The sequence below is a fragment of the Pteropus vampyrus genome, unplaced genomic scaffold (genome assembly GCF_000151845.1).
Source record: "Pteropus vampyrus isolate Shadow unplaced genomic scaffold, Pvam_2.0 Scaffold172, whole genome shotgun sequence".
Classification (NCBI taxonomy): Eukaryota; Metazoa; Chordata; class Mammalia; order Chiroptera; family Pteropodidae; genus Pteropus; species Pteropus vampyrus.
In genome coordinates this window covers 2,615,332-2,637,047 of record NW_011888953.1, presented here as the reverse complement: position 1 = coordinate 2,637,047, position 21,716 = coordinate 2,615,332, and the positions used below count along the sequence as shown (strand labels likewise).

At 33.0% G+C, this 21,716-nt stretch overlaps 1 protein-coding gene across 2 annotated transcripts in view; it reads right to left on the bottom strand.

The window, feature by feature from the left end:
- Positions 1-21,716, bottom strand: part of FYB1 (FYN binding protein 1) — a 108,148-nt gene that overhangs the window by 15,369 nt on the left and 71,063 nt on the right. Inside the window, exons 3-13 of one of the 2 annotated variants that reach the window (XM_011370692.1) lie at positions 15,321-15,367; positions 13,401-13,420; positions 12,929-12,960; positions 11,878-11,998; positions 10,224-10,383; positions 9,575-9,719; positions 5,822-5,844; positions 4,694-4,757; positions 3,738-3,875; positions 2,135-2,160; positions 411-477 (exon numbers count right to left, since the gene is read on the bottom strand). In XM_011370692.1, coding sequence (XP_011368994.1) covers positions 411-477; positions 2,135-2,160; positions 3,738-3,875; positions 4,694-4,757; positions 5,822-5,844; positions 9,575-9,719; positions 10,224-10,383; positions 11,878-11,998; positions 12,929-12,960; positions 13,401-13,420; positions 15,321-15,367 — 843 coding nt within the window. The remainder of the gene's footprint in view (positions 1-410; positions 478-2,134; positions 2,161-3,737; positions 3,876-4,693; positions 4,758-5,821; positions 5,845-9,574; positions 9,720-10,223; positions 10,384-11,877; positions 11,999-12,928; positions 12,961-13,400; positions 13,421-15,320; positions 15,368-21,716) is intronic. The other variant, XM_011370691.1, reaches the window with a different exon arrangement.

Sequence of the window (21,716 nt, the reverse complement as noted above, 5' to 3'; positions counted from 1 at the left end):
GCTTGAACAAGGTGGTGAAGGCTGAGATATAAACTAAGAAGTGTATTCAAGACAAAATGGTTTTTAGAAAAGAGTAAGAGTAAAGGGAAGAGATGCATCAGTGAGAGTAGTTGTGATCAGGCTGTCAAATACTTTCCCAGTGAATAAATGAACGGATGAATGAATGCTGACATCAGTGAGTAACAGGGCAGAGGATATTCAGGGAACAAGGAGCAGAACCCCTGGAAGAGGGGGTGGACTATCCACTCAGAAACCTGACAGAAAAGTTAGAGCAGAAATCAGGGAGAAGAAGACAGAGTGAACGTGATCTCACATAGTAGATACACACCCTACTAGAGTTTTATTCTAGTTGAATTTTCTTGAGCAGCCTGATTTTCATTACTTCATTGTAATGAGAACATGTTGATTACCTCATCTCTGCTGAGGGAGCAGGGATATCAGAAGCATCCACATCATCATAAACCTCCTCTCCCACATCTAATAAAAAACAAAACAGCAAATATTGAAACACTATTAGTTCATATTTTGATACGATGGGTTTAAGACAAAGATTGTTTCAAGGATTAAAAAAAAAAGTTTCCTTGTGGTCTTTGTACATTTCTCCTGGAAGCATTGTCTGTTCCTTAAAGGGGAGAGGTTCTTATCTCCTTGTGTACTCGAGTTAAATTTATCTCAAGAAAACAGTGACCATGATTGTAATTATCATTATAAGGAAACAAAACAAAACAAAACAGTGACCAAGATTATTTGACAATTCACAACTGTGATGAATGGCAGGATTAGTAGATTGCTGACAAACAAATCGACATTGTTGGTCACTGGCAGTAGGCAGTAGAGATTGAAATCAAGATTCTTATGTGATTTAGGGTGCTATGATAATATATATGATTTTATTTATATGTCTATGTATATGTCTATATATCATCTATCTATCTATCTATCTATCTATCTATCTATCTATCTATTTATCTATCTATCATCTATCTATCATCTGTCTACTTGTCTGTTTTGTCTGTCTATCTATCTATCTATCTATCTATCTATCTATCTATCTATCATTTCAATCTATCATTCTCTTTTACTCACTGTTCTGTTCCTCATTAATTTTTACCTTATAGTAGTATTAGGTGTGGCACCACTTTAAAGTGAAAAGAATATTAATAAGACACTTCTAATACTAGTAGATATTGAGAATCAGTATTGGTGGAAAAGTTGCTATGACCTTAACTGGGTCAAAAGTTTCCCAATCTACAGTTACTTTTCCTCTTCCTAGACGTCTTGTTAATAATGCTCCCCAGAAAATTAAGCTGAAGTGATAAGTTGAAGAGAATACATGTGTTTTAAGTACTATTATCATAGAAATTTACATGCTTTCTGGTAGTGGCAAGGCTTTGATTTCCTTTAAAAACTCTCCTCTCTCTGTATATACGTATAAAGTTCTCTTCCTCTCTCCCTCCACGCCCCAGTCAGGTTAATTAATTTCACAGGATAAAACCTGCTCAGCTATATGAAGAATTCATAATAAATAAGTAGAAAAAATGACAAATTATTGATTTCTAAATAAGGAAAAATTACTATTGCATACATGTGCACTTAGAACACATGAGAACAAAAGAAAATTAAAACAGAAAACACATTTTTTACTTTATTGATCACATCTGTTACATTTTATACCTACTCTTTGTGGAACTAAGTTTCTTGAATATGTTTTGAAAATTATAGACCAAGAGACAAGCTCATCATTTTTTATTGATAAATTTGAATTTAGTGCCTGACATATTTTTAAAATTGACACTGAAAACAAAGTAAGATAAACAGCCTGAAAGAATAGATTTTCTTTGTATTTGGTGTGCTTTTAAATTTTATTTATAAATTAAAATAAAGTTTCTAGAGCCCAAGATATTCTTGTGAGACATTTTATTTTGTTTAATTAATTAAGAAAAAAAATTTAAAGGTCTGTTTTAGCATGGGTAAAAACATAAGCAGATTAAAATTGTACAAAGAAGAAACTGTTTCACATTTACTTTCAGAGTTAGGACTTTAATCAAGATATAGTGATTATATCCAATGCTTTCCCATTACACTATCTGAAAGAAATGAGATATATAATATACGGTTTGTTTTTAATACTTACCCAATTGTTTAGGAGGAGAAGGGAAACTGAAAAGAAAATGAAAACACAGTTACAATCAGACCAATATAAACACAGAAATTCAGTCCATTTAGGAGACACATTAACAAGTAACAGCCTAGAGGCTCATAAAGGCTAATTAATCTGTTGACTATGATTCCTTTCTCATCCTCCATTTCTCCACTGAGTTCCAGTTTCTATCCGTCAATTTGGAATTTAGCAATATTTTTTTGAACTCTGACGTTGGCCAAAAAAGTCAAGAGTCAAGCCATTCAGTGGTTTGTTTTGCCCATGGCCATTGGAACAATGTTTTCAGATTTGTTCTGTGAAATTTGGATATATTGTCACACCAAAGTAAACTAAATGGACTCAATATTTCGGAGTCATTGCGGCATAGCTCAGGTCCAAAACTATTTATTTGACTCAAAGAGTAGATATGCAGAGTAGAAATTAACAAAGGTCATAGGAATCTTTATATGACTATGTTTCCCCAATATACATATCCCAAAACAGGAGAATGGTGAATAAGAGAGGAATATTTACTGAAAAAAAGTCAAGGAGAGCTTATTAATAGAAGTGATCTGAAATCAGGATCGGGTGGCATTTAGTTGCAACAGAAAAAAACCTTTGTTTTTATTACTTTCTGAACTTTAAGCACACACACACACATCACTGGAAGAATGGTGCAGTTATACAAAAGTGTGAGAGATCATTAGTTCGAATGATCCAAAATCAGAATTAGGTTGTGTGCAATTGAAGCGGAAAAAATAATCTCTGCTTTTATTTCTAAGTAAGGACTATATTAATGAATAATGCATCAAGAGAAGATTTGTTATTTGTTAGTTATGATTTTAGTGTCCTTTTTACTAAGTATCATTTTAGTGTCTCACAGAAGGGTTTAATCATGTACCAGCTAATATGATTATAATCCTTCAAATTTATATGTGCAGAATATATACTAAATTATGTTGGGTTATGTTGGGATGGAAAGAGAAAATTCATATATTAATTTTTATTTAGACTAACTGAAGATATTTAGAATTAATTTAGTAGAGGATAAATATATCATTCAAATAGAATATGTCGCTATTGTGGAAGAGAGTTCAAAGACTTTAAATATTGCATTTAGAGAGAAGAGATTCCAAATTGTGTCCTTGATTTCTAGCAATTAATTTTTAATAGAGTATTTATAGTTTGAGGAGTAGTCAATATAAAATACTATATAATAAAATGTGGCATTGGAATTGTAAGTTTTTATATGTGATGCTATAGTTGAAAAAAGTCCTATTAAGTGGAGTGCGTGTATGAGTGTGTGAGGGGGTGTGTGTGTACATGGATGTATGTGTGTATGTGTTTGTGCATGTTTATAGGGAAAACAAAATACATCTTTGAATCATATAATGGTTTTTAAATACTTTGTGCTCCTCTGTAAATGCATGAGTTTAAGGGTGAGACAGTAAATGAGTAAAAGATGACTAATGGAAAATAATATTAAAATGGTTTAAGCCTGTAGAATTTGGTTATTGGTTATAAAATATTAGTAGCATTTCATTAATTTGATATTAGTGTAGTTATTGTGCACTGAATTTGCTTGGTCGACTCTTACAATGAACCTTCATTATTGTCTGACTCAGAGACTTTAGGTTTCTCTCGTATACTTTTCTTTTTGTCATCTTTTCCCTTTAACATCTTCAAAATCCCCCAGGACCATGAGTTAATCTTCTCTTCAACCTGTAACGTGGAGCTTAGGAGCATGCAGGCATTGATCAGAATGGAATAGTCAGTGGAACATGAAGACATTGGGTGGACATTCAGATTTCTTCTAATTATACTGTGCCGATCATTTAGGCAGTAAGTTACTCATTATATTCAAGAAGATGATGCTATTAGAATGTTGCTATTAGAATGGTCTGTGAATGTTGCTGTTACTAGATAAGTAGTAGGTAAGTTATTTTTTTTTTTTCTATTTAGTAAGATTTCTCTTGGTTCTTAAAATAGCAAACTAAGTCAGGATTAATTTTTAAACATCAATTTAGCTTTATTTTATGATTAAAATTAAGTAATTAACAGGTCTTAAAATTTTTAAATATGCCGTTTTAAAAGTTTAAACAATTAAAGGGTTAACTAGTCAGTACTAGTTTTGCCACAGATAGCATGTGGTCTCAATTTATTTGGATTTTCTATTACTATGGTTATTACACAAAGGATAGCCATGCAGCTGATAAACTCTCCAGAGATTGTTGTAAAAGTAAATCATTGATTGATAAATAAATGGTTGGGAGAAGTTTGGAAAAAAAAAGAAACTACAACGCCTGTAATTCTGTATCCCTTTTCATTTCATTTCTTGTGACATAGTTGTTGAGGTTCTTCCAAACAACACACCCCTTTATTTGAAGTGTAATGTAATTACACTTCCTGATTTACTACTGCTTTTAATCAAATGTTTAAATCATTTTTGGTGATGTAATAGGGAACACTATTTTCCACTTTTTATTAGAAATCAAAACTAAATTTTAGTATAAACAATAATTTGCAATAAGGCAATTCACTGATTATTCTTACCCATCATCAGCATGTTCCTCTTCAATCCCATCATAAATATCATCTGGGGGAGGTGGGAACATCCCTTCATTTGGATTAAGAGAGAGAAATCTGTTAATTTTATAATTTGGTCATATAATAGTCACTGAAAACTCAGTAATAAACCTGTCTTATTTAACTGCAGAAAATATCCCTCTTTCATAATAATTGTTTAAATAAAAAATAACTTTATTTTCCCACTCTCACCTAGATAGTAGGTAAATTGTTTTGTCAAACACTTCATAGGGAATTCTTAGAGGTGAAATGTAATAAAGATATGAAGGATAATAAAAGATACTGTTCACTGGAGAAGAAAGGAATGAGTAGAATAAATATTAGAAAAAAAATTGAATAGAGAATAGACTTAAATATTTATTGTGGAAAATGAAAAGATGAGGTGATAAGAAATACTTAATGGTGATAAGACATTTAGAAAAATATATCGATCAAGATATAAGTAAATAAAAGCAAATAGAATAAAATGTGACTTTGTAAACATTGATAGTTGTTGAAACAAATTTTTCAGTTTTTAAATATTGTTTCATCAAAGTGATATTTTTAAAGTAAAACCCTTTCTTGTTTGAGTTGTTACCCTATAACTTCTCAGGAACCTTGCTATTTGACAAATATTTATTTAGCAAGTGTTTATTGAAAACCTTCTCTATACAATGAAATCTGACTTTTAGGATGAGAATTTTAGCACTGCAAAGTGTTAGTAAAATGTCCTTGCTTTGTTGATGAGAAAACAAGGGGTCTTTAGGAGTCATAGCTAAAGTAACCATGTAAATTATCATCCAAACAAGATACTTCTGAAGGTGAAGGAAATGCTCTTAATAATTGTCTGAGGACAATTAGCATAAATCAAGACTGCCTTGGGCACACTGGAAGTGGAGTCACCCTAAGACCCATAACAAACTTGGAAGAAAGAAGCAACTTGCTCAGGGTCACTTGGTGACTAGGACTGGAATCCAGGTTATTGGTTCCAGTCCAGTGTCCTCTCTTTCACATTAAGATCCTCCTTATGACTTGCAAACAAAAGCACGTTGTCATTAATACACACAAAAAATGTTGAAGACTTGAAGAAACCGCTTATAAAAGTGTGTGGCTTACCTCCACTTCCACTTTGACTGTGGCTAGAAAAAGAAAAACAGAGGCAAATTCAATTAATATATGAATTATTTACCTATTAGGAAGACAAGTATATGTATTGAGCAGTTATACCAAAGAGAGATAATATTCCAGTTAAAAGTTCCCAAGATGTTACAGGCGAAGAGGAAGAAAAATTGTTCTTTATCATAATACATGAGTTGTAATAAGGCAAAAAACAAAACAAAACAAATCTAATAAGAATCAAATGAGTTTCAGTACTATATAAGTATTCAAAACCATGATACTGTTTGCTTCTAACATTTTCCCATGAGGCAGTTTTCAGATTATACATTATTCCATAAATGTACTTATGAAAAAAAAACAACCCAGTATTATTCTTGGAGTCATATAGGACCATTATTGCATTATATTCGATTCTCTTTCAACATCTTATAACCACAGTATTTTACTCTTAGTCCAATAGCACTAATGTTTTTTTTTAAAGAGAGAACTTAAAAAAAATGGAAATCTTATTTATGAGGCTTTTATATAGTGTGGCCACTGATTCCCTAAATCCAGATTCCCTGGATTTCTTATTTAGTTATATAACATTTTACATTTACCCTATTTATTTTATAATCATCTGTTTCTTGCTTGTACCCACCACTGAAATGTGAATTTGGGGAGAGCAAAGGAAGTATAGATTGTGGGAATTGGAAAACCTCAGAAGTCATCTTGTTCAATCCTCTCATTTTGCAGAAAAGAAACTGAGACTCTGAGAAACTAAATTATTTGACCAAGTCTTTTTAATTAACTGAAGAACTAAGCTAAGAACCTCAGCATCATGTCTTCCTATAAAATATTATTTTGTCTACACCTAGTTGCACTCCCTGTACCTCCATTTTTGCCTTTTGGATAATCTGTCAGCAACAGATATCAGTCTGATATTACAACCATACAGAATAATTCTACACTCATATCTGATTCCTCAATCTTCAAGTCAGATCAAAGAAATTGGTCTGACAGAGATCTATGGTTAATTTAGAAATAAAAAACACTATTGTTAATGGAACTTTATAGAAAAACAATCAATGTATCAATGTCAATATATAAATAAGGAATTGATTTTTGATGAAGTTTAAGTATATTCTTTACTTACTATTTTCACATTTGTTTTCTCTGACATTTCCTTTTGAGCATGAAGCAGAAAGTTAGAATTATGTGAAAAGTTACAATTCTGGTTGGCTGACACTCCTGGCAAATAGATTCCATCACGAAGATTTTCATACCCAATTCCCAAAGAACAAGGTAATAATAATCAGGAGTAAAGATGCCTGCCACATATTATTTTATTCCTAGAGCAATTCTTCAATTTCCCAAAATGATCTGTTTAGAATACAAAACATTTAATAGATGAAGTGAAGGTAAGGAGAGAAGAGTATGAGAAAAGAAGAGAAAGGAAGAGAGAAACGAAAGGATAAATGGAAGGAAAAAGGTTGGGAAGCATAAAACAGTTTGTTATGAGATGGAGAAGTGGAATTTGCATTGGGGATTTCCTTTTCTTCACTTTTCGCATTTATTACAGAAATTATTTTAGTTAAGAAGTGAGAAAGACAGTTGTTGGGACCTGTGCTTTAAGCCTCCTGTCTACTCACAGAATTTGAAGTGCACAGCCAACTCTCCTTATCCTAAAAGGATCAGGAAAGAGAAGGTAAAGTGTGCAAAGGACCAGGAGCCATCTGGAGGAGGGAGGAGAGGATGGTGCCATCCCTTACTCTTGCCAGGGCAAGCTGCCTGCTACAGTCAGCATCTTTCCTTGTTCTACTAAGGACAAAGCATGTTCTGTTATGAGATCTCTGCCAGCAGCAGCTGTAGTTTCAAAAACAAAACTTGTATAGAAATTATGTCTCTTCTTTCTTTCTTTTTTTTTTTTGTTAAATATGCATGAGAGGAATAGATGCTAGTAGGTATTGTGGTGCTATACTTTAAGATATTGAACATTAAAACCATACACTTCCTCTATTCCCATTTTATTAAATAAAAGATTCTTTTCCTGCTACATATTTACTAACTCGAGTATCTTTTAGAATTGTGGTATGTATGGACTTGATAAAATGAAAAAATAATAATGTTAGTTTTGGGAAATAGTCACCTATTATGGTTAAATAATGCTTTATTTTAAGAATATCATTTCTTTTTTTTGTGGATTATTTTTTCTTGAGTATGTATATCAGTGCAAATACATATTTATTAATGTAACTGGGGTCCTTTAATCCCAGAATAAGATAAATGTGGTTTTTATTTTTAAAGAACAAAGGCTAAACATAAAGTATATACAGTGATAATATACATGGGATGACATGATCATATTCAGAAAATTCTGGAAATCTCAGATTATGGCCATTTAGAACTTCAACTGACCTCAAAATTGATATTTACTGACCCCCAAACTAGGTCAATGTGGTTTTGATCACTAAAGCCAATTTACAATCAGTAAACTCCACTGTAAACATTTAGTATTTTGCTATATGTTATATAATTTATGATCATAACATGGTAGGAAGGCATTGCAGGTTACAATTCATTTTAGAAAGACAAAACTTCCAGAAAGCAACACAACAAATTTATGACAAGAGGTAAAAGGCCACAAGAGGGAAATGTTAATTCTTTATGTCTTATAAGTATATTATTATTTTGATAGTTTTATGTTATTTAAATGGTCGATAATTAAGACATTTTTTTCTTTGACATTTGAATTATGAAGAATGCAAACACATTTTTACCCAAAAGAAGATCGAGCACAGATTGTGTGTTTCAGGATGTCCATGAAGGATTGCCAAAGCCACAATGTGGATGTAAAAAAATGAGGATTCTTAACCAGGCTGGAGATTTTCCTCTTCTTTTTCCTTCAACTTAAAGGGATTATGGCTTTACCAGGGAGGGGAGATATAGGAGGAAAAATGAATGAAAGGAAAAGAGGAATGGAAAAGCAAGAATAAGAAAGGACATAAAAGATCAGAGCTAGGAATGGAAGACAGAAGAGGAGACATGGAAAAAGAAAGAAGACTGAGAAGGGAGAAAAGAGAAGAAAAGGTGCATGAGAGTGGATGGCCACTTTCCCTTCCTGGCCCCTCCAGGAAATATTTCTTGTTCTCTTCCTCTGCCCCAGACAAGTGTTCCAACAATTCATGGGGGAAAACTTCACTCTAATCTAGTGGAATGAATGGGCAATGAAAAGAATGCCCCTTAGTCGATACCCAGGGATCACAGGGAATTGAGTTTTTACTTTTGTACTTTGAAAGAGCAAAGTGGAATTGTAGTAGAAAGCATTCTTTTTTTCTGTTTTATTTTCAAATAAGAACAAAGATATTTAGACTCAAAGACTTCAGAGCAAAAAGCTTTTACACTTTTCAGAACTAAATTTCATATTTCATGCTTCATATTCTAGTCATATTTATTTCAGGCATATCTCTAAGATGAAATCAGAACGAATATTACAAAACAGCATTTTGGAATGACCACATATTTGGTAAGATCTGGCAAATGGGCCATTATATTTCAAGTAGTTTTTGATACATAAAACCAAAGGATAAAATAAAAGATTCCAGAGTTTCAAATGACCTTGCACCCACATTGGAGTTACTATATATGGCAATTTAGTTTAGTGATAAAGAGCAGTAGGAAATGTGGAAGGTAAAACTTTAGGATCCTAAAATGCATAATCTGTGACAAGGAGACAGTCCGATGTGTTTTACACGTTCTTTTTGCACATACCTGCTAGCCTCATCCTGCTCTGCAACATCATCGTACACTTCTTGGTCGTCTTCAATGTGTCTTGATGACAGAGGGCTGAGAGAGGTTTTTTTCCGTTTCAAGGAATCATAGTCAATATCTACAGCAGTGGTTTTAATATAGCCATCTACCAAAGGAGAACAATTTATGTTCAGATAACTGAGGTTTAAATATTTTAAAGTCATGAATAAAATATCAATTGCACATTTGCTCTTTAAAATTGCTCTTCATTTCTTTGCTTGCAATCCTGATTTATAGATTTCCCATGTAGACACACATTATACTGTACTTTGTCCAACTTTTATGCTGTTGTGGTTGGGGGTAAGCCTAGAATCTATTTTCAAGATTCCAAAGTAATTAACATGACTCATTTTTTCCTTTTAACATCAATGAAGAACCTAATGCCCTTTGTTCCTCCCTGGAGTAATATAAATATTTACATTTTTCCCCACTAAAAGATAACACAGATGAGGTGAAGATGGAGGTATACTTGTCATTTTGAATCCTCTTATCTTTGTCCACCCTGTACAATACTCTTAACTTAACGCTTATGAGTAGTTCTGAAAGAATTTGCACATCTCATTTGGGCTCAAAAACAACACCTTGAAATCATAGGAAAATTTATACTCACATGACCCCCTTGCTGTTCTGCCCAACCATTTCCCCTCAGGATTGTCTGTGATGCGGATTATTTCAATTTGCTCTCCTTGCTTGAAGCTCAGTTCATTCTTTCCTCCTTTGACATCGCAGCAAGCTTTTGCTAGGTGGATGACTTGAATAGGGCCGGTTAGCTGCAAAGAGGAAAAAATAGTCACAACAGGCTTCCTTACTATTCAAAAAATCTTTAAGGAATGCAGTTTTGAAAGACAATATGTCTGTAACTTGCCAACCTGCCTATTTCCAACATTTACAGGTTGGAACCAGACATTGAGTATGAATGTTATTCCTGGTGAATGTTTTTATAGGAGGGGTTAGGGAAAAACCACAGGGTCAGGCAGAACAAGCAAAGAATAAGTAAGCATGTGCTTAGGGTCCAGGAGAGAGTGGCAGTGATCTGTGGACCCTAGGAACTAGGAACTCTGTGAAAGGCTTGCAAAGGATTTAACTAATAACCAAATATCACTTATATATGACAATCCATGCTAGGTGCTATGTGTTTTTATGGGATATGCTGGTGATCTGCTTGGGGATGAAGGTGTTTTCCCTCTTTGCATTGTGTAGTTATTCTGATGATTCTCTGAAGCCCTAAAACAGCAAAGAGAAGGGAAGGTGGTGATGGTGGTGGTTGCCCTATCAGGAAAAGCAGTTTAGTAATATGCTCACGATCACATAACTCACATAGACAGCTGGAATTTGAACCCACAGCTGTCCAACTGTCTAAGCTTTACATTTTCCCTGTGTCATGCTATTGAACCTTTATTTAAAGATAATAAATATACTAAGTTATATATAAATCAAATTTTTATAATTCAAACCATATATTAAATGTTTCAGAGGAATTAAATAAAGGAAACTTGATATGAATTCTTTTTAAAATGAAGAATAGTTCTATAACTCAGATAATCAATTTAAAATATAGCTGACATACCAGACCTACACCAGATGGGCTATGACATTGAAGATGGTATAGCCAAGAGAGGATAGTCTACAAGTGCAGTGTTATTGCTGGTAGTAATAGAAGTCATACAATTAGAAACCAGAGATTAGAGAAGACATAGGTCAGAAATCCAGATAGATGACGAGGAATGAAAAACAGCAGGTATCAGAAGTCAACATAGGCTTAAAATACAGGCAAAAATGTAAGTCAGGTCTAGACATCAGAAGTTAGAGTAGTTTATAGAAACTTTATTCTGAGACAGGTCTGGTACATCTGGAGACACTTGTGTCCCTTGCACCATTATAATACATGCCCCAGGGATGTGTGTGGTCCTAAACTCATAGCATAAGTAGATTAATATGAAATATATAATGAGAAGAGCCAAGATGAGTTTGAGTAACTGCGTATTCATTCATTCACTCAATCAACATAAAATTTCCTGGATGCCCACTAATTACAAGCCACTATAGTTTGGATTTTATCATATTACATTTTCACTGCAGGGGTAAGGAAGCGTTTTGGACACACACACACACAAAATACTGTTATGAGGATAGTTACTCCTTAGAATACAACAATTAAGTAATTCTTCAACCATGTAAGATTTCAAGAATGGTGTCCCTTTTGTGTGAAAATTTTAAAGAAAGAGAAGTTATTCTTTTTCACCCATCAGCAAGCAAGTGCTTACTTTAAATTTCTTCTTTATCTCTTGTTCTTTCTTTTCTCTCTCTTTCTGTTCCTTTTTCTCCAGCTCTAATCTCTTCTTTTCCTCCTTTTCCCTTTTCTTCTCTCGTTCTTTGGACGCTTCTCTGTGAATAAAAATTGTTAGGTTGTTTTATCATCTGCAGGCATCGATGTGATAAGGCTCACTATTCACAGAGGTTTCTACTCACAGCAGAAGACAGTATCTGAAGTCTAGGTGAAGATAAAAAGCCAAAGGTTGTCAAAATTCCTGGGCGTGTGAGATTGTTCATAAAACCAGTAGGAGGCATGCAAATGAGGATTCCTTTCAAAAGCCCTGCTTTCCTTTACAACTTGTGCCAACCACTGAAGGACACTTTATAAAAGCCCGGTTCTTGCTGCATATCAGCATGAATAAAATTAATCTCTCTCTCTCTCTCTACCTTACAGAGGTACAAGAGCACACACATGTGCATCCATTCAGAAACTTAAGTCAGAACTGGTCGAGGAAAAACTAGTTAAAGATATTGGGATTTAATCGAAATGAAGATATTTGAATAGACAAAAGATAAAAATAAGATGACATATTTATTTCTACCTTCACTCACTTTCCGAGAAATTTCTTAGTCCTGGGCGACCCAACCCATTTTGCAGCTATTTTTAACATTTTTCTGCTTTAGCAGGCTGAAACATCAGCATCTGATGATGTATTTCTCATAGCACCCTTGTGAGGTGGAGCACTGCATAGGTGAGGAAATTCTAACATAGATGAATTCATTTGCCAAAAGAGCAAGAAATACAGATTCTTGGCTCTGATTTCCCATCAATGATCTATATCTAGAGGCAATAGCTTTTTAACAGAGTCCTCTGTAAAATCCTTAGATAGATAAAGGATCTTTAGTCCTTTGTATTAAAATAAAGGTTATCATAATATGTCAGTCGTTTGAACAATAAAGCTTTCCCCGCCCTAGTGTTGAATGTCTATTCACTCTCCCTCATACAAATCACTATATTCATCTTAGAAGAAAAATATCATGGTAAAAAAATATAACTCATACATGTCTTCATATGTTTCTCCTTCACTTTCTTCCTGTCAAGAAAATATTAATGGCAATTAATTTTAATTATTTAAAAAGGAAACATACACTTATTAATTACATTGATCAAATATTTAGTAAAATGAGTATAAATTTAAGCATACGTAAATTTGGCTTGTTTAAAATACTTTTTCATTTTTAGACATAGACTGGGAAAGTAAGCATAAAAAGATTTCATTTTATATCCTGCTGTATAATTCAGATATGTAGCCAGACTTAAGTTAGTGTTCAGTGCTAAAAAATTACCGAGTCAGTGTAATGATTGGTGTTTAATGTCTCAAATATTTTTGATGATATAAGATTATAAATGGAAAAATATCATCTTTACTCATAAGAATTTTCACTTCTTGGTTTATAGCAATAGAAAATTAATCATAATAATTGTTATATATTCTAGTTACAGCAACATAATACGAGAAGGAAAAAAACTGACCTCATTTAGATTTCCAGTACCTAAAGGAGTTAAAAAAAGAATAAAATTTAATGTAGTCTAATTGAGAAGCACTTTAATATAGGATTATTAGGTGTAATATAATATTCAAAACAGTTCATAATATAACAGCACTTATGCTTTATCAAAGATATAGAAGTACAAAATAGAATACATAGTTTAGATACTTACTATGGTTTTTTGATAGTTGTAATTTAATTATAAAATCATTTCATTGGCTTTCATAACATAATGAAGACACCCTTTCTTCTCTTTATGAAAGGCATGCACATTTGCTTTTGTGGGCTTGTCTGGAACAAGGCTATTATCAGAAAATCACAACTAGTTTGCATTTTTTGACTTATTTGTTCCCAAAGATTTTTCTTTCATATATCAAACAAGTCAAGTTAATAAGATTTTTAAACAAAATATTTTACTGCTCAAGTATTTGGTAATATAAACTAATCACCAAATATTAAGACATAATCTAAAACAACAATAAGACAAATATGTGGTATTGATATAGAAACAGATAGACCAATAGAATAGAGAGCTCAGAAACAGATACATAAATTTACATACACACATATATACACACACATAATGCACATACAAACATATGCATAGAGTTGATATATATAAAGGTAGCATTATAAATTAATGAGAAAATGATAGATTTCAAAATATGGTAATGGGAAAACTGGCTCCATACATGAGCTATAAATCTGGATTTCTAACTCCTCAAAGGTAGACTGTAAAGAGATCATGGTCCTAAATATAAGGGCTAAAGTTCATAGAAGAAAATAGATGATAATATTTTTATTTCCTAGGGATAGGACTTCTTCAATAAAACTTAGAAAGCATAAATTACAAGGTAAAATTTAATGATTTTGATTGTATTAATATTTATTTATGTTCAGTGGAGGACTGAACTTAACAGCATGGGCTAAGTAAATAGACAATGAACAGGAATTAATATCTGGAATACAATGGAACTCTTGCAAGTCAACCAGAAAAGGATAACAACACCTAGAAAAAAAATGGTCAAAGAATATAAACTGGCAACTTACAGAAGAAGAAACAAATGCTAATAAGCAAATGTGGTACTCAGACTCAACAGTAAGCAGAGATATGAAAATGAAATGAGTTGTCATTATATATACGTGTCATTATATATCTATATGACTGGAAGCAATCGGAAAGCTGAATACTACCACGTACTGGTGAAAGGTAGGCATCTTGGAATCTTCATGCCCTGCTGATGGAGTATACATAGATGTGGATCTTATGGAGAGCACTCTAGTCCTACCCAGTGAAAATGAATATGCCATAACTTATGAGCAGCCATTCCACTGGTCTCTCAAGGTCCACACGGGGGTATGGACAAGAAGGTGCATTGAATGATTTGTGGTACCTAGTGAGTTGGAGGTAAATGTGAATGCATAAGATGCATATCATGGAGTACTTAGCATGTGTACCATGAAGTACATACCATAGAGTAGTTGTGCAGTAGTTAACAGCAGTTGTGCAGTAGTTAACAGCAAGAAATGAGATATAGCACATACAGCAACACAAAAGGCCCCACCAAAATCCATTATGTTGAATATTAAAAAAAAGATCAGAATGAGCAATAACATGCTTTTTATGTAAATTGAAATATATACACATATGCAACAGTATGAAAACAATATGTATAAACAGGCACAAACACATTAAATATGTTAGAATATTTGTCTTTGATAAGGGCAAGAGAGAAAAAGGAGTGAGTTATGGAGATAAGAAGGAATAAATAAACAAAATTAGAGAAAGGTCTTGCATGGACCAATGATGATAACGACCCATTAATAATTCTATGAAAATGATTAACTTAAACTTCCCTATCTGAGATAATGAAAGATAAATAAAGCATATTTTGCCCCTTACCATTAGAATGCATGACATCATCTTGATTTTCTTCATTTTTAGGGCTTCTGGAAACAAGAAAGAAGAAAAAGCGAAAATGGAACAATTAGATGCTCACCTTATAATAAAAAAGAAAAATAATAAAAGGATATTTTAAAATATGATTCTTTTCTCTTTAATATCTTCTCTGATTTAAAACTTCAGACATGATTAGAATAGGCTTTAGCCTTATATTTATGCTGCTACTGCTGTAAAAAATGAAGAATCATGGAGCTTGAGTATAGCCCTGTCCATTCATAGTGAAAACATATAATTAATCCATTGTTTCAGGGCAGTAATATGTTTTTTGTTAAAATAGCAGTACATCAATAATTTAATTCTGGGATTCTGAAGGCATTTGATTGGTTTTGTGATATAGACACCAAAAGGAATTAGTTCCAAACCTTGACTTCTTCCTTTTTTCCAAATGTTCTCCACCTGGCTTGATTCCCATCACTTGTGGCTTGGGCTCCAAGCCACTTCATTCCAAACCACGTCGCCCAACTGCTCTTAATGGTTATCAATACCTGGGTCCTGCAAATCCCTAATGATTTATGGAAACCTCTATATTTTCTACTTCTATTTTCAGATTGATTAGCATAGCTGGAGAAAATTTGCCATTTTACTGATTCTAGATATTATAAACAATTGGCATTCAATCTCAACTGCATCCTCTATACCGTTCTATGTCTCATTACACTTTTTTTTTCTAGTCAACACTCTCGCATCAGCCGTCTCGATGACTATTCAAAACCTTCACTACTCTCCTCAAGTCTCCTATTCCTCTTCTCTCGCCTATAAACAGATGATCTCGTTTCTTATGGCATTGATAAAATAGCAATTAAGTGTGCACTTTCTTTAAAAAATGCATTCTTTTAATACACAAACTTATGTACAGTTATACTCATCCTTACCTTCTCCCTGCCAAAATTCTTTCTACCTATGTTCTGAATCCTACCTGAATTTTCAGTGACTTTACTCCTTTTATTTCATTTCTTCTGTGTATCATCTTATTATTTATATTATTATTATCCCTCTTCTTTCACTCCCCATCCCTAATATCTCACTCTGTTTTCTTCTTCGGCCCAAGTTATTCTCATTCATTAAAAACAAACAAAAACCCCCACTTCTCTGCCTTTCTAAACTCTCCCCATTGCAACAAGATAATCTTCCTTTTCCCAGCCAAGTAGGAAAATGTGCCTATACTCACTGACTTTACTTCCTCTCCTCCCACTCATTTCTTCATTGACAACAATCTGGCTTCTATTGCCAATCCTTTACTGAAACTATTCTGAAAAGACTTAATTACCAGATCCACTGGATACCTCTCAGCCTGCATCTGACTTGATTGCTTTGGGGCCCTCAATAGTATGGACCATTTTGCCTTCCTTGAGTCTCTTTTGTTTCTATCACAAATCTCTCTTGGTTCACCTCTTGTCTCTCTGGCCACTATCCCACAATTTCCATTGTGGGTTTACTTTCCTCTGACTTCCTCTTTAAATGATGATGTCCATTTGTGTTCTGGTCTTGGCTTTCTTCATTTTTTTTTTTTTTCACTCTATATCTGTTCCTGAATGGTCTCAAATACTCCCACAGCTTCACATACTATCTTAATGTTGGTGACTTTCATACTGCAATCTCTAACTCAGGCCTCTTTTCTGAGTTTCATACATAGTTACAGATCTATCTATAACTTTATCTATCTATCTATCTATCTATCATCTATCTATCTATCTATCTATCTATCTATCTGTCATCTATCTATTTATCTATCATTACTTAAATGTCCCACAACCTATCTATCTATCTGTCATCTATCTATTTATCTATCATTACTTAAATGTCCTACAACCGGTTCTAAATTAACATCTCAGAAGCTGAGATTTCTCTCTTCCATCCCAGCCTAAACTTGTTTTTCCGACTGGGTTTCTTATCTTGAAATGGCACCACAATTCGCATATTCACCTAAGCCTCAAGTCATTCTTTACTTCTCACTTTTTTTCAGTCCTAAATCAAATTAATCAAGTTCTGTCAGTTCTACATACTTAATGTCTCCTATAATTCACTTTCCCACTCTCCTGCTAGACACAAGAACAGGATCACATCATCTTTGTGTGGACTCTGGAATTAGCCATCTGGCCAGTCTTCCAGTAACAAGAATGCTCTGTATCTTTGCCACCTCACAGTCCCTTCTCCACACTGCTACCAAAGTGATCTTTCTAACACACAAATAAGATTATACCACTTTTATATTTAATACTCAAGCCACTTAAAGAATTAGGAAAGACTATTACTTGAACCCAAGGGATACTGGTTGAAAAATTAACCCTATTTGAACAATGTGGGCTGGAAGTGCCTTATTATCACTGAGACCATAAAAAGGGCTCAGTGGGTACACTTGTGGCTCAGTGGGTACACTTGTGGCCATGGATGTGTGTCTCAGCCTCTACCTGAGATGGTAAACATGTGACCATAAACTGTTAATCTAATAAACTCACGTTTTTTAAATTGAAAAATTTAAATTTAACTTCTATATGCATAGCTTTCTGTGTAGGTAAGAGTAAAGGCTCAGTTAGATTAGTCATGACAAGGCATTTGTTTCTCTTAGAGAGCCTTTCTAGATCTTGGAAGATTCAGAATTAAATACAAAAATGATGGAATAATTCAAACACAGGCACAAAAATTTTTAGAATAAGTTTTATAATCATTAGGACAATATGCATATGTTCAATATTTTAAGTATTTGTAATATTTGAGATTTGTTATATCAGAGAATATTCAGTTAGATGTGTCACATCATTTTAAAATTTGTGAGTTACACTTTTTTATTTCAGTTGGAAAGGAAGGACTCTAGATATTGTCAGTGGCTGCTGACATCATGAGAGTCAATCAAACATTATGTACACCTAATAAAAGAATACAGCATCACCCAGAATGGAGTCATACATACATGCACACACACACATTTTGATCAAGCTGCTTCTATATCCAACTACCAATTTACAAGAAATACAGAGAAAAGAAAAACACATAAACTATATTGTAGGAAGGCAATCAGCAAAATCTAGACTGTGGGCAACTATAGTGCCCACAAACAGCTTGATTTGTTTAACAAATAAATTGCAATAAATAATAAAAAAGAAGGTAGATGGCGAACTTGTAGCTTAAAAGAGAATTACAAAACATATAAGGCAACAAAGACATTAGACTTTGAATTCTTATTCAAACAAACTTAAAAAAACACACACGATTAAAAAGACAACTGGAAATTTGAACAATGGCTTGACGTTTTATATGCATACAGAGAGTTTGTTTTTAGGGACCTACTGAAATATTTATGGATGAAATTATATAATGTTTGGTATAAGTTTCAAATTAATATAGGAAGAGGGATATGTGGGAGGGAGCATAGATAAAATAAGATTGGTAAAGGGTTTATAATTGTTGAAGTTGGTGAAGTGGACATGTTGGCTCATTATATTATTTTCCTGTCTATTATATGCTTAGAAATTTCCAAAATAAATATGCTTCTGAAAAGTATTTAAAAAATCCAATTGCAAAATTAGAATATTTAAGGTAACTGGATGATGTTTGACAGATTTATGAGTCATTTAAGTTCTTGGAGGGTTTTGCTTAGCAGAGTTATTAAATTTGTTCAATCGGCTATTTGAAATGCTAAAAAATAGAATTCAATATATAAATCTATATATGCAATGTAAAACATGTAAGGGAATTAACTAAATTTATAAATATAACCTGATTTGAAAGAATTTAGTATGAGTCATCTAATCATTAATCAGAGATCCCCCTAAAAATAATTATTGTTACTTAAATAAACCTTACTAGATGTATAATAGGATAGCAAGTTATATTGTGCAAATTTAAGTATTTAAAAGAAATTAGGCCTTTGCATAAACTTTAATGAATTAAATGTTAATTAAAAGCACAAAGTATAACTATCTTACACATCTAAATATACTGACATTCTATAGAATAAAATCTATAGCCCTTTTCTTGGTATACAAGGCTTTTACTATCAGCCTTGCTCTTTACAGTTTTATGTTTCTTCTTCAATTATTTTTTCTTCTTCTTCCATTATCTTCTTTTCACATATTGATACTGAACGTACTCTCTGAATATTCTCTGGTTTATTTTTCCTCCATACTTACCTCTGCTGTTTCCCTTATTATACCTTACCTGTGGCCATCCTTAATCTTTAAGTTTCTCCTTAAACACTCCCTCTGTGAAGTTATCCTCGACTTCCCCAAGCCCACACAGTTGTATCTTCTATATGTTGTACATTGCTCCATTATAGTGATTATTCTGCATTGCTACCATTATGGAGTAATTGATGCCTGTTTCTCTTACTGCTATGAGACCATAAGCCCCTTGAGGAAATTAATTGTCACTTCATTAATTTATTATTATGATAGTCATTTTCAGAAAGCAATGAGTAATTCCTGTCATGTATAGGACTTTTTTAGATGAATTAATGATATCCTAGTAATACTAAGAAGCTAAATTAACTTTTATTACTAAAGTAATTTTTCTATTACTATTTTTGACAAAGAATATTAAGTCAAAGACTACCAGACTTGCAGTTTACTTCCTAATACACTTGGATGAATAACAAATGCTAGCAAAATGAAGGCTATCTGCACATCACATTTATACATGTGTCTACATTTTTATGCAAACCATTTATTACTTGTAGATACTGTTTGCACGAACACTTTATTCATGGACCCAATGTTATAGTATATAAATCTTAGTTTACATTAAAGTATTCAATAAACATGAAATGGTGATAAGAACAGAAATGATAGTAAAGAATAAAAGGGAAAAAGATGAGGAAAAGAACTAGGTGAATGCTATAAATAAATCCAGAACAAAGTGTCACTAATTGCTCAAAAGAAGTGTTCCAGACATTGAGAAAAACTGCATAGAGAGATAAAGAGACAACAATGAAACTAGTCACAACCCAAGTCATAGAAAACTAAACAGAGAGAATGGGTAAAGGAGAAGAAAGAGAAGCTTATCAGTTGAATAACAGTATGTCTAGTCAAGAAGGCCTTTCGCCATAGTTCTTTCTCGCTATGCTATAGCAAGCAGAATTAAGTAGGAAAAGTAACGTTATGACTGTCATTATGACTGTCATCATTAGAGCTCTATTTTTTTACTTAAATATGTAAGGCTGTTATTCTTTAAGTTCTATTTGCTATTCGTGACTTTAGTTTTTAATTGTTTTTTTTCTTTCTTTTTTAAAGGATATATTACAATTGGAGTATGACATTACATTAGTTTCAGGTGTACAACATAGTGACTAGACATTATACAGCTTACAAAAAGATCACCCTGATAAATCTAGTACCCATCTGACACCATGCATAGTCACTACAATACCATCTACTACACTCCCTATGCTATACTTTATATCCCCCTTTATATCTTGTAACTTCCAATTTGTATTAATCCTTTTCCCCCTTTCACTCAACTCTCAACCCCCTTCCAACTGGCAACCATCAAAACGTTCTCTGTATCTATGAGTTATTTTCGTCTTTAGATTCCACTTTTAAGTGAAATAATATGGATTTGTCTTTGTTTGATCTACTACACTCAGCACGATGATCCCCAGGTCCATCCATGTTGTTGCAGATGGCAAAATTTCACTCTTTTTTATAGCTAAGTAACATTCTGTTGTATTATATGTGTATGTATATACATACATACATATATATACACACACATACGTATATACACACACATATACACATATACATACCTATATACACACACATACATACGTGTGTGTGTGTGTGTGTGTGTGTGTGTGTATAACCACTAATTTATCCATTCATCCATTTATGGACACCCAGGTAGCCTCTGAATCTTGATAATTGTAAATAATGCTGCAATGAACATATGGATGCACATGTCCTGTTGAAGTATTGTTTTGGGTTTCTTCAGAAAAATACTTGGAAGTGGAATAACTGGGTCCTTTTTGTTTCTTCTTATAGACTTTGTTTTAAAGTCTCTTTTGCCTGGTATAAGTATTTCTACCCCAGCTTTTTTTTGTTTGTTTCCATTTTCATGAAACATCTTTTTCCATCCCTTTACTTTTGGTCTGTGTGTCTTTCGATCTGAAGTGAGTCTCTGTTAGGCAGCTTATGTAAAGGTCTTGCTTTCTTACCCATTCAGCCACCCTATCTTTCGATTGGAGCATTTAATCCATTTACATTTAAAGTTATTGTTGATAGATATGTAGTTATTGCCATTTTATTATTTATATCTTTAATCTTTTTTCTTTTTTCTTCTTCTTCTTAAAGAAGTCCCTCCAACATTTTCCTGCAATCCTGACTTGGTGGTAATGAACTTCTT